Source organism: Labrus bergylta, chromosome 12, assembly GCF_963930695.1.
Source record: "Labrus bergylta chromosome 12, fLabBer1.1, whole genome shotgun sequence".
NCBI lineage: Eukaryota > Metazoa > Chordata > Actinopteri > Labriformes > Labridae > Labrus > Labrus bergylta.
In genome coordinates this window covers 6,984,935-6,998,231 of record NC_089206.1, presented here as the reverse complement: position 1 = coordinate 6,998,231, position 13,297 = coordinate 6,984,935, and the positions used below count along the sequence as shown (strand labels likewise).

Below are 13,297 nucleotides of genomic sequence, written 5' to 3'. Positions count from 1 at the left end.
ACGTTTTTGAATTTTAGTCAGGATTATGATAAATAATGGACAGAGAAAAACAGATCTACATAACCGTTTCTATTTCCGTAAGTAAAGCCAAAAATAGATAAAACAACCTCTCCATTTTTACAAGTACATTTTGTCAATTTTTACTATACATCTACATTTTCGAGAGCACTCTCTCTTTTGATCTTTTAAATCAGAATATAGAAAGACATCCAGCACTTTGCTGATGAATACAAGCTTTTACCGTCTTTATTGCCCATCCCAAAAGTGGACCTTAATTATGTCAGACAGCCTCATTTCATCTGCAATGCTAACCTTATTGTAGCTCAGTGGTCCTGCGGTTATGATGATCTCTGCTGTCATTATGAACCTACTCCTTCCCTCTTGACATTTTCTGTTGTGTCGTGCCATTATTCGTTCATTGTTGTTCATTGTGATGTGGGGTCCTTCATGCTCTGATGAAAGCACAAGCTGCTTCTCTCCGACCTGCAGCAGGAGACATTCAGTTTCATATCAATCTGGTGTCCAGGGAAATTAATACAGCTTGAAGTTACACCATCATCAAGATTAAGATTTACTTTTATTGATTCTGTTTTTACACTCTGTAAGTCATGCAACACACACATAGGCTGAAATATACACACAAACAGGATCCTATGGACATGCACTAATGGAGAGATGTCAGAGTGGCCCCTCCGCCACAGCTGGGTGGTGGGGAGGGGGTTCGGCAGCGCCCAGGAGGTGATCTGGCACCTCTCCAGCTACCAGACCAACTTCCATATTTGGTCCGCATCAGGAGTTGAGCCGGCGACCCTCCGGTTCCCAACCCAAGTCCCTACAGACTGAGCTACTGCCGCCCCCCCCATTACACTGTCATGGAAAGACAAAGGATCCTCTGCCTCATCGTGTGTTGCTTGTCTGAACTAATTTGATGTTACACACCTCTCACTGGAAAGGATTGATAACACTAACAATTATCTGCCCATAGAAAATTAAAGGGACACATAAAATACACTTTTGACTCACTACTCTGACAATGCCAAACTGGTTTAAAAAAGATAATGTGCAACTTATCTTTTTTCTTATCTTTGAACATTGGTTGTAGATACACCAATTCATTTAAATATTATCTACCAGGCAGATCTCAGTGAATGCATCCTCACGATGTCACTCCTAGTCCTAAGAGTGTGTCTAAGGTGTAACAAAGGCAGAATGCTCTAGCTCAACACTGGAAGTCCCCAGCCAGGACTTGAATCTGGAACCATCTGGCTGTGCCAACACACAAGGGAGGTGAACCAAAATGCAGTTCATTGTGGGTGAATATGGCAATCTGCAAACGATGTCAAATAGGTTTGCCAAGCCTGTCTTCTCACTGATTGTCTGGTTTGCTTTTAAACCAGAAGCATCATAATTAAGGTGATTCTGTTTCATTACCAAATAAAATCTCCTCACAGTCCCTTTACTTCCTTGTTAAATAAAGGCTGGCAACAGGTTGTTGTTCATAGACCTTGTATTGTTGTGTAAATTATTTCTCTGAAATGGCTAAGTAACAGAAAAGAGATTAAATGAGATTATTTAGAAAAGTCCCAGAAGAAATAAAAGATTGAAGGGATCACAATAAGGTCAACAGTGATATCCTTTGTCCTTAAACCGTCTTTAACCTTTAGGTAATGTGCCACACTGCACTGTAAAAACAAAAAGTTATGATAACATCAAATTCTAAGTTAGTTTTACTTCAAGTCTATGAAAATGTTGTGTTAGCTCTTCATCGAACCATTCGCAGCAGCCATCACCATGACACCATGTCAGAACAACAACATGAAAGGCAATTCCAACCCCAAACATCGTCATAAGATAACTGTATGACCCTCAGTCTTCTTACAAGAAACAATTAAACTTATTCAATCATTCTCCACTATCTCTGATTACTCCATTAACTGGAACAAATCCTCCATTCTTCCATTATATAGTAACAGCTTGGATGTGGAATCCCACACAACACAAATCCCTTTATGCACAAGACACATCTAATATATAGGTATTGAGGTGTCCCTCAGCCTGTCAGTTGACCAGTCTTATTTTCAGTCCACTACTGAAAACAATAAATGACGAGATGAAATCTCCACCGCTAGATGAACCTCCCACTATCCACCCTAGGCAGAATGGCAACCATTAAAATGAAAATTCTTCCAAAGATTGACTACCTATTCACAATGATTCCGACACACCCATCTCGAGATTTCACCCGAAGCACGCTGTCTCTCACATAGACTGTCTCTCACCAGTATACGTTTATGTCACCTCAACTAAGTTTTCCAACTTTGAAAGGTGATTCATATTAACTTAAAAATTACGAGCTCTGTCGAACCCTCCTTGCTCGCAGAGACATCTGTTGTAAGTGCAACAGAGGATGTTGTGGAAGAATATTATAATCATTGCTATAACCTGACGTTACTTATTAATTCATTTTTTTACTATTAATAAAAAATATAACAATTATTGTAATTTTTTGTGGTTTGTTTTCATTTCCTCTTTCTTCCCAGTCTGAATTTCCCTCAGAATCTCGATAGCCTTCACCACAGAGCCTATTAAACAGACGAGCACACACACTACCCCTTAATCTGTTCTCTTACAATTGTGTTAAAAAAAAAAAGACGAGGTCTACCGAATATCAAATATTGACTTATTATCAGGAATTTAACCCTTTAAATGCCAGTTTGATTAAATGATTCTGGCATTTAAAGGGTTAAATTCCTGATAATTATTCAATATTTGATAGTTTTGAGCAGGGCTGGAGCTGTTTAAGAGATTTATGCAAAACAAAGTAGAAAAAAAGTATGTCAATTTGACATTTTCGCCCTCCAATGTCCAAACAGGGAAATACATTTTAAATCTGATGCTACACAAAAACTAACAATGCATCAAAGTCAATATTTTGGATAATCTTTGACATATCCAAGACTGATTTGAAAAAAAAATCCCCAGCCACCAAATATTTGTTAAATGGAAAATAACTTTTCTTTTTTTTTTTTTCATAAATAACAACAGTGACATCAAGTAATCAAACTGGCATTTAAAGGGTTAAATTCCTAAAAATTATTGAATGTTTGGGCTGAAGTTGTTTATGAGATGTATGCAGAAAAAAAGTAGAAAAAAATATCAATCTGTTCTATTTTTATAGCAGTTTTTTGTAAGTGGACATTTTTGTCCTTAGTGACTTAAGAGGTAAACATGTTTCCCAGAGTTCTATTGATCTATTAAAAATTGTATTAAAAAATCTATTCCAAAATTTGTCAAAAGAGAGTCTTTCTTACAAAAAATGGGGCCATATGCACTAACACAGACAAAATGATGGCCAGATGAAGAGGTAAAATTTGACCAAATGGACAAAAATGTCCATAGTGATGCATGAGGGTTAATTACATACTGTTGCAGGAGGAAAGAAACCCCGTGGTCTCACTGGACGATACTATGTTTTGTGTGTGTGCTCATTTCACTCACAGTTCACAACAAATCAAACAAACTCGTGTCATGTTTTTGTTTTGTTCTTTTTTTGATAATTAATTTCAGACCCAGCACACCCTCTAGACCGCCCTAGTGTTTCATCATTATCATCCATCACACCAACTTGTTTCTCAGAGAGTATTGCAAAGATTTCACAGTTACATCTATTTATTGTCACTGTTAATTCCAGACACTGAGGACGGCATAACAAAGGATACAAACGTCTGCATCCTCCTGGTAATAGAAGATCAGCTCGTCCTGGAGGATCAGGTCATTCAGCATGTCATGAAGGAGTACTTGTATACGGTAGCTATGCTCATGGGTCTGCTGTATGTAATTACATTGACTAACAAAAGGAAGTGCAGTATACATTTAAAGTCATACAGAAGAACCTAATGAATATCGGCGGTGATCACTGCACCTTCAAGGGTCCATGGACTGAGAAAAAAACTTCTTCATAAAGCTTTGTAGGCACTACACTGAGGTCGGGAGTTTTCTGAAAGTTGCTAAATATTTGGACATTGTCTCAGATCTTTTCTGAAGTGTTTGTTTTACTTTACTAAGATCACATCATTTAATGTGTAAATTATTGATTTTATACGTTTATTGTATCTGAAAGTGCTGAGAAAAGTTACAGATATTAAATACAGCAAAAGAAAGACGACCGTTTTTTGTACATTCTTGGTTGGAAATGTTTTTAACCAACAAGCCAGCACAGAATTTTAGTTAAAACGTTTGTAAATGTTTAGATGTGCTATTTGATCTGATCTGATATTAAAGGTTGAAGAACTTAAGTTGGTTTCTATGATAAAACAAATAACCTGTAGAGATGATACCTTTTTTTTATTGTTATTTGAAAGGAAGTTGAAAGTTTACACAAAAGCAATGAGAATCAATAAAAATGTATTGATTTAAGTTTACTAAGATAAAAATCATATATTCAGTTTAAATTGATGAATTCATTTAACTCAATATTTTAGGTGGATTCAACTTTTGATAAAGTATTTTTGATTTTTGATTTCAAGTCAAAAGAAATTGAAAGACCATTTTGCCTTAACTACATAATATCACAGGAACTGAATTGTGATTTAAAGTTTTGTTAACTTAAAGATTTAAGTACAAGTGACTTGATGTCAAAAAAGAAAATTGTATTTCTTTGGAATAATCACACATCTCAACTTATCTTTTTAAGTTGAGTTAAGTTAAAATGTAAGGCAGCCCGGACACTAACTTTTTTAAGTTATAGCAACTAGGTTTTTTTTTTACAGTGTGAGTGGATTCGAGCTGTTAAGTGTTGCTGCAGACAGAGAGGATCATGGACGGTGAGAGCTGAGCCCTCATCTGGCTCGGCCTTGGACTTGGCAGCAGATGGTCTCCCTCTCAGACTCAGGCGTCAGCTGCTCACATGCAGTTAGACTCTGAGGTTTGCAGAGGGAAGCACACAGTCACACTCCTGACAAACTCCTGACAGCCTGCTCCGTTTACTGGAGTTTCACAAACTCACTGGAGACATTTGATTCTGAGATTAGACTCACATTCATACTCTGAAGATATGCCTCATTCCAGGTAGGACACACATATGTTGCTTTTCTTTTTGTGGCTTCATTATTCAGATGTTTTAGATGGGTGTTCTTTATTAATTTGTTAGATGATGATACCCTTATTTATTGCAGAATGAAGTTACTAAAATTGTGTACATGTGGGCTTTGGCAAAAAAGACTTCCATCAAATAAACAAGGAATATTCACAGTGGCTTGCCTTCCTCCATATAGTTTATTCTTTCAATTAATTTGTATTTTATTTGCTACCTCTTAGAGTGTAAGTGTTTCTACAGTTTACATTCAGTTTAACAAGATGACCGCAGGATCACTCACCTGCCAAAGCGCCTTTAAATCCATTTGCAGCTTAAAAGGTCCCCAGTGTAAACAAACTCTATCGCTATCGAGCGTTTCAGGCAGTATGAGAGGAGCGTGTAAACATGCTACTTGTCTGTGCAAAGCGTTTTTTCTTTTCTTTTAGACTAAAAAGTTCTTATACACATTGATTTATGAGCCCTATTGGAACTTGCATTATTATTTTCCTTGCTTGTGTTGTACTTACTACTTGATGTACATCACGTTGGACAAAAGTGTCAGCTAGATGAACTGCAGAAATGTAGAATTACGAAGTCATCTTACTAAAGTAATTGAACTATTTATTTATTTTTATTTTGTAATTCTGACCAACTAGAATCACAATCCAGGGGCAGATATTAACAGCAATAAATGAGCTATTATAATATTATCACTAAATACATTTTTGACAGATTAATAAGGGTTAAGAGCTTTATTCAATCTAATCATAGTTATATGATATATAATCACCCCCATTTTAACAGCTGCAAAGTCATAGTCATGCAACATTAGTTCTAATCCAGTTTTCTGTACAGTCTTTACTTTAGTTTTTCTCTAGCCTAATTTTGGTGATGAATATTTTATTGTTTTAATTATATTTTGAATGCAGTACAGCAACTCCAAACAGGCAAAATCCACATTTTAGTATTGCTACTTTCCCTTGAACTAAAATAACTTTTTAGGCCGCTTACTTTTCGGTGGGGGGGGGGGGTTAAGATTATTTTGTGCTGTTGGTTAGCTGTTTGTTTTTGTTTATATTGTTCAGTAAACAGATTACCAAACCACATGCTCAGAACAATGAGCCCATGTGAGGATGGCACAAAGCCACCAGGTCACTTCCTCATCTGTATCCTGCTCTGGAACAAAACAAAAAAAAAAGAAGAAGCAGGAACGAGCGACGTTTAGCTCAGAGGGGATCCTCAGTTTCCTTCTCTGGTTCCTGAGCATGGGAAAGACCACAAACTCCCCTCGGACATCCTCTTAAATCAAAAATAATGAAAATGTCTCAAAATGAATCATAATTGGAGGAATTACTTGTCAGGAGGGTCATAAAACCAGATGATTAATAGTTTTGAGGTTATAGACTTCATTGTGCCACAGCAGCTGAAAACACTCTCGTCCTTTTGCAGGTGCACAATAGGAAACAGTTTAGCAGAAGTTCTCCATGCAGGAGCTTCCTCTCTCCCTGGACAAAACATGCAGGACGCTGTGTGTTCCCACAGTCAATGAACAAAGTGGATTCCAACAACAACAACCGTCCAACAATAGAAGCAATAATCCTCCAAGATGGCAGTCCCTTCATTCAATGTTACTGAGGAGCCAGAAACTGGATTAGCTGAGGTGGACATATGTGCACTTGAGATTAATATCAAGCATGAAGTCATCCCATCTTTTGTGTGCTCTATTTGTCTGTCACTCGGACTCATCTACTGCTTTTTTGGTATGTATGTGCTCATATTAAATGTGCATGTTCACAGATTACACAGCTAGTCCAGGATATTAACAAGGTGGTCATTATCTCTCTTGCGTCGTCATGCTTAAGAGGGTATATCTGTTCATTTGTTGTTCTGTTGTGTCTCAAGATTCAAGACTCATCAACGCAGAGAATCTGACAAAAAGTTATTCCAAACCCCTTCCCAATTTATCAGCAACTGAAGAGACAATTTAAAGTGAAACTCAAGAGGGATATGTTTGGCCTAATCTCAAGATAAAACAAAACATTTGATCAATACCTTAAGGCAGGGATGGGGGCAACTTTGGTCACAGCAAGGGGCCACATTCATTTAATTCTCACTGCCAGAGGGGGCAAATTGTAGAATCCAAAAACGATTTCAGTCAATTATGTCTCAAATTTAACTCAACATATACCAGTGAGCAAATATTATTATGGACATATTTCTGGTTTTCACTATTTCATGGCAGATTTTGTCACGTTTTCTTCATGTTTCCAATTAATTGATGTGTAAAAATTGACCTGAGGGCCACATTGAGGGTTGATGGGGGCCCCTGCATATGGCCCCCGGGCCGCCAGTTGCCCAACCCTGCCTTAAGGTGTTAGCTAACATTAGCATTCAGTCACTTTCTAGCTAATTTTAACGCTTTATACCCTTCTATCATATCATAGGAGGGCTGTAAATTTGGTCTTTATTTGTGTCGTCACTTGATACATTTCAGTAATCACAGCTAGAAAGCGGTGGGATGCTAACATTAGCCTAGCTGATGTGTAACAGTTGTAAACTGACATTTGCTATAGCTAGTTGTTGCCAACAGCTCCTGAATTTTAGCTGCTCATATATTAAAAATTAAAAATTTGTAAACCTATAGCCATGTCAAATCAAGTCACATTTATTTATAAACTGCAAAACAGCAGCAACTGACCAAAGTTATGTACAATGCTGTAAAGAAACAATATAGCCGACAGGAGTTTACAACATTTATACGAACAAAGAAATAACACTAAAGAAAACCTGATTCAGGACGAGTGGACTCAAATGCTAACATATAAAAATATGTTTTGAGGCTCAGCTTAAAAGAGTCAACAGAGGGAAGGGGCGAGGCTGTTCCACAGTTTAGGGGCTTTGACTGCAAAAGCGAGATCACCTTTGAGCTTGGAGGCTCCATGTCGGACAATCTAAAGTGTACAGGCTACGGAGGTCGGTTATGTACAGGGGAGCCAATAAAAGCAGTAAAATTAAGTTATTTAAATGCTGTTCCGTTAAACAATTGGCAACCTGGAAAATAGTGATTCAGCATTATCCTTAGCGTTAGCGCTTCCCACCTTTAGCACCATACAGAGAAAAATGGCCGCTGTGTGAATGTGGCGCATTACAGGTACCTGCTGTTGGAGTTTTTATAGTCACGTTTAATTAGCTCACCTGACAGCTTATAGCGCCGGTAGCAGATGTCTGTACGCTGCCAGGGGTTTAGTGTGGATAAACTGGAGGAGGCAGATGGGTCGTCTCGTTTGAATTTAACAGGCAGCGTGAACTAAACTCCACCTGCTGTATTGTCTGTGATTTCACTGGTTTCACTTTGTTAAACCTGACAGAAGCTCATGAGTTCAGTCACTGATGAGGTGTTTATGTACGTTACAGGTCGGAGCAGCTTGTAGAGCGGTACGTTGAGCAAAATGCTGTGAATAAGAAAACACAATGTAATAAAATACACAGGCCGTTTCCGAATAGCCACAGTTCAGTATGCAGTACGTACTTTTCAGTATGGAGTTTCAGTATACTGAACTTTAGTGGTCATTCATAGTGCAGTTTTTGGGTCCACCTCAGTATACTGAACATTTCAGTATAGATACTAACTTCTGGGTTTATGCAGTATGGATCGGATGCATCCTTCCAGGAAATGAATTGTATTTTACCACCCACAATGCTGTGTGAAATTAAACGTAAATCGTCACGTCACGTCCGCCTCCAAATTAAAACAAACGAGCGTGGATTAATATAATCAATTTTTAATCTAGAGTTAAAGTCCCGACTGAAATCGCTACTTTTAATTAACAACAGAAAATATAACAAATATCTGCATTATTATAAAACCTTTCCCCCTCTATTTAAATAATGATTTCACTATTTAAATAATGATTTCACTATTTAAATGCATCTTTATTGGTTTATTTTACTTTACGGTATATTACTGTCTTTCATTTGTACTTTACTGTATGTACTGTATGTTATTTAATCTGTCTTTTACTTGATTTACATTGTGATATTGTTTTTTGTTTACCTGACTGTATATGTGCATTACTCTTCTTGAGTAAAGCTAAACAAAAAAAAACGGGTGGATGAGGCCGGTTCGGGTAACGTAATTGACGCCACTTCCATACTGAATGAATCAGAAGAAGTAGGAACAACTATCTGCATATTGTGCGCGCCTACTGAATAGTAGGTACTAAACAGTATACAGCATGGATATTCGGATACAGCCATAGTCTTATTTGCTGCCACTGTTTTCTCAGGGAAACTATGTGGACACAAATCCAATAAACACAAACTGTGAGCGTGTTTGTGAGTAGTTTGTACTTTGCTCCCTAAAACATGTGACATTATGCAAACAATCAGCTGCCAAAGTCTGTTTTCTCACTAACTCTCACTCTGTTAGTGTTGCCTGAGAAGGCTTTTAAAAATGCAAATAACTAATCAAATGTTAATAAAAACTACAGAGTCAGAGGTGCAGGTGTTTTATTGTGTTTTATCAAGAATTTTGCTGATGTGACCAAAAAAGGGGGTTGAGATGCTGCTCTGACCTGCTGATTAATACTCACATTTAAACACTGTATGTTTATGTAAGATGTTGGAGCTGGACATGAATACTGGAACGAATCCACTTTCATCAATCTGGGACCCTTCAACTTCTCTGAGGTCATCCAAGCAGCTCAGTGTGTTTTCATTAAAAGAAACTCAAGAAATCTGTGAAGTGTTTTGCTACATGTACTCGATGGTTGAGCTTTAAGTGTGTGACGATAACCAGTAATCTAAGGTAAAAAGTAAAATTACTTTTTCCTCTTCCCAGGAAAATTATAAGAAATTATTTTCCAAATGTTTTACTTCTCCCTAAATAAGCATAAACGCTGAAAAACAATAATTTAAATAGCTTTACTGAGGCATGTGCACCTGTTTTACACTTCTTACATAAGAAGTCTATTCTGGACTTAAAGGCTTCATATGTGATTTTTCACACTTAAATATAATATAAATCAAGTTTATCCTCTGAAAATAACTCTGTGAGTCATGACTGTCTACAATGGGTGTAACACTCGAGTCCCACTGTCTGTGATGTTTTCAGAGTTTTCTGAGTCCTATCTTCAGTTTGTTTACATCGCCAGGACGGCCGGCTGACTCCTCCCCTCACGAATAAAAGTTGTTTAATTGAGGGACTAGAGAAAAGAAGAATAACATACTGTACTCACTGCTTAACTGTGTTTCTAGATCACGCTCATTTCAGGTAAATTTACATGCAGTGTGAAGATACGAGCATAATAAAGATCGCTAGCATTAGCATGCTAACACAACAATGCACCGCAACTTGTTTTGGTTTCATGCTGGTGCTCAAGGGCGACATCTGCTGCATATAAAGCCTTTAAAGTAAATAATTTGAAAGTAATTATTTCTTCTTTATAAAGATTTGTATGTATTTTCATACATGTACAAAAGCAGATGCTACTCTCGGTAACCTTTGCTCTATTTTACTTCCCAGGTTACCGATGTTTCAAGATGGTCATGTTCTTCTCCGGCTTCATGTTCAGCTCTGCAGCAGTGCTCCTGTTTTACCACAAGGAGCCCGTGTTGGACGTGAAGCTGGGGACCGAGGCGAAGGCGGGGATCGGTCTGGCTGTGGATGTTCTCTGCGGGCTGACGACCATGCTGGTGCCCACCCTGGGACTGATCTTCAGCGGCATGCAGCTGGGTAGCCTGCTCTCCCTCCCACTTCTGGTGGTCATAGGACAGTTTCACAGCCTCACTCCGGTGTGGGTGCCTCTCAGTGCCTTGTTGGCTGCTGGCATCATCACTGCTGTCTTAACACTTCAGTGGCAGAAACTTTTCACCATCATTTACACATCTGTGCTGGGAGCCACCACTGTGATGCTGTGTGTGGATTATATGATTGGGACGTTTATGCTGCCAGATCAGGTGTACGATCTGCTCTGTCAAGCCGCCCCACGTCAGCTCTGCTGGTTCAACTGGGCCATCATAGGGATATGGCCTACCTTGAGTCTGATAGGTGTGTTGGTGCAATGGAGGTTTACTGCCAAAGGAGTATCCCACAGAGACGGTGAGTTTACTTCAATCTGCTACCACTCATGCATTCAAACACTGGCCCCCTTAACAGCTCAATCCCTCCTCCTGTGATATTAAATACTCACTATTTTCTTTCTTTTTTCCTCCCCTTTGTATGCGCCCCTGCTACAGATAAAAAACAGAAGAAATACATAAAGAAGCACAGACACAGAGAGACAAGGGCAAGGCCTCGAGCTTACCGTCGGCGCAGACCTCCTCTGCTGAATCGCTACGCCGGGGACGTCCTGGCACCGGTAAGTGGCTCGAATAAAAGTTTTGTTTTTTCGTTTCATGTGACGTGAGAAATAGCCTCATCGTCAGAAGTGTGCCACCAAGTGGTAACCTCACTGCTGAAAATGAAGCCAATGCGGAATAGAAAAATAAAATGCGGTTCCTCAAGTGTCTGCTTGTGACTGTCTCTACAAAACAATAGAGCCCAAATTAAAAGCCCATTTTAACAGCAGAAATAAAAACCCGTTAATAGTCTGTTACAAAAAACTGTTTTGGTCTATTAAGCTCATTTTTTTATTAATAAAAGTGTCCGAGAAGACTAAATGGACGAATTTGAAGATGAAAAGTTAGTGCAGTGGCTAAACTGACTGACAGGTGGTCGTAGCTGTTCAATTGAGTTGAAACCAGTTACTTATACCGATTATAGTGTAATGGAAAAATAGGACTCGTTTGTTTGAGGCTCCAAAATGGGAAAGCCGTTGACGTGACACTGTGACGCAATCGGTGCTCTTAGAAGGAGGCAGCTCCTGAGTTGAGGCACAGCTCATGTCTGCCACTGGGAGAAGAGCGAGTTAGACTTGGTTGGAGAGGTCACTGTCGGGAAGACGATGCCAGCAGAGATGTTTAAACAGCGTGTTTAACTTCTAATCTTTTAATGTAACAGAGATTTTTTTTTACATCTTATAAACCCATGTAGATGTTCGGTGCAATAACAACCTGCTGTACGTCCGTTCCTCTTTCAGAGTTATCTCCGGAGCCTACAGGAGCACCGGATGGGAACAGGCTCCTCCACCAGCAGCGTCAGCACCATCACACACACACTGATTGACTTTGACTATGAGACAGGCTCCATGGTGCCTCTGACTGCTTCCTCTCCTGTCTTTAATTTCTGAAGGAACTCACAGCATCAGATATCTATTTTTAACTTAAACAGTCATTTAAAAGTTCACTTCCGACAGAAACATATCAAGCACTTCTCCTGCTGGTAGGACCACTCAATAAGAAGTCATCATCAGACCCCCGCTTCCTTTGAACAGTTTGACTCACAGACACTTTTTGTTTTAATATTGAGATGTTTTGTTTTGCACACCGCCATGATAAACTTAAATACTACCCAATGTACATCGTGCCTAGATTAGTTTGGGTTGTAAACAAGGAACTTGCTCCAACATATGTGAATAAATTATGAACATGTTTCAGAATAATATAGGGGAATGTTGTACGATTAAAACAAATAAAGCCTTGATTTAACAGAAAGCTTACCTGCTGTCGGAGTAATGTCTCGTTTCACTGTCTGTTAAAGCAGTGATGGGTAAATATATTTATATTTTGCAATTTTGATGAGTCATAAAATGCGTAAACTGACTCAGCAGTAATACACAGTTGCATGATGCGGCTGGTAAATGTTGGTGCAAGCTTATAAAGCTTAAAATAGTGTTGTACAATGGGACTGGATTTTTATACAAGAATAGAAATAATTGATATTTAACGGGTAAAGATTTTAAAAATGTTATTTCAGTTCTGCTTAAAAAAACTGTCTAGCACATTCACATAAGAGGTATAACTTACCCTGGTTAATAAGACACCTGCTACAAGCTGAAAGTGGTCACAGAACTTTATGTACTAATTTCTATTAATTGTATTTTATTTCATTTTATTGAAGTTTTTTTTTTAAAGAAGATGTCAATTAGCCAGAGTTAGCCGTAACAGATAATCGGCACTATTTCCCTCTTGCAAAATAAAAAAAAAAGTCTGGCTAAAATGAACACTTTAAAAAATCATAGGAGCAATTATTATAATGAGCTCATGCAATAAATACTTTTCCCAAAATATGTGAATGAAAAATGTTTGTATGAGTCACAGCTGTAAAGGAGGCTCAATACTTTT

At 38.3% G+C, this 13,297-nt stretch overlaps 1 protein-coding gene across 2 annotated transcripts; it reads left to right on the top strand.

Moving 5' to 3' along the window:
- The first annotated feature begins 4,830 nt into the window (after positions 1-4,830).
- On the top strand, positions 4,831-13,240 carry LOC109986942 (transmembrane protein 198-like). 2 transcript variants are annotated; one of them, XM_020637823.3, is made up of 5 exons: positions 4,832-5,067; positions 6,524-6,834; positions 10,599-11,174; positions 11,312-11,433; positions 12,154-13,240. In XM_020637823.3, the coding sequence occupies exons 2-5, from the start codon at positions 6,681-6,683 to the stop codon at positions 12,301-12,303; spliced, it is 1,002 nt and encodes a 333-aa protein (XP_020493479.1). In that variant the 5' UTR covers positions 4,832-5,067; positions 6,524-6,680; the 3' UTR covers positions 12,304-13,240. The 2 variants fall into 2 exon arrangements, with proteins under 2 accessions (XP_065817771.1, XP_020493479.1); XM_065961699.1 differs by lacking the exon at positions 6,524-6,834 and having other exon boundaries at positions 4,831-5,067.
- The last annotated feature ends 57 nt before the right edge of the window (positions 13,241-13,297 follow it).

Coding starts and splice junctions, on each gene's coding strand:
- LOC109986942 (XM_020637823.3), top strand. CDS start 6,681: ATGGCAGTCCCTTCATTCAATGTTACTGAGGAGCCAGAAACTGGATTA. Junction 6,835..10,598: donor ACTCATCTACTGCTTTTTTG/GTATGTATGTGC, acceptor TTTACTTCCCAG/GTTACCGATGTTTCAAGATG. Junction 11,175..11,311: donor AGGAGTATCCCACAGAGACG/GTGAGTTTACTT, acceptor CCCCTGCTACAG/ATAAAAAACAGAAGAAATAC.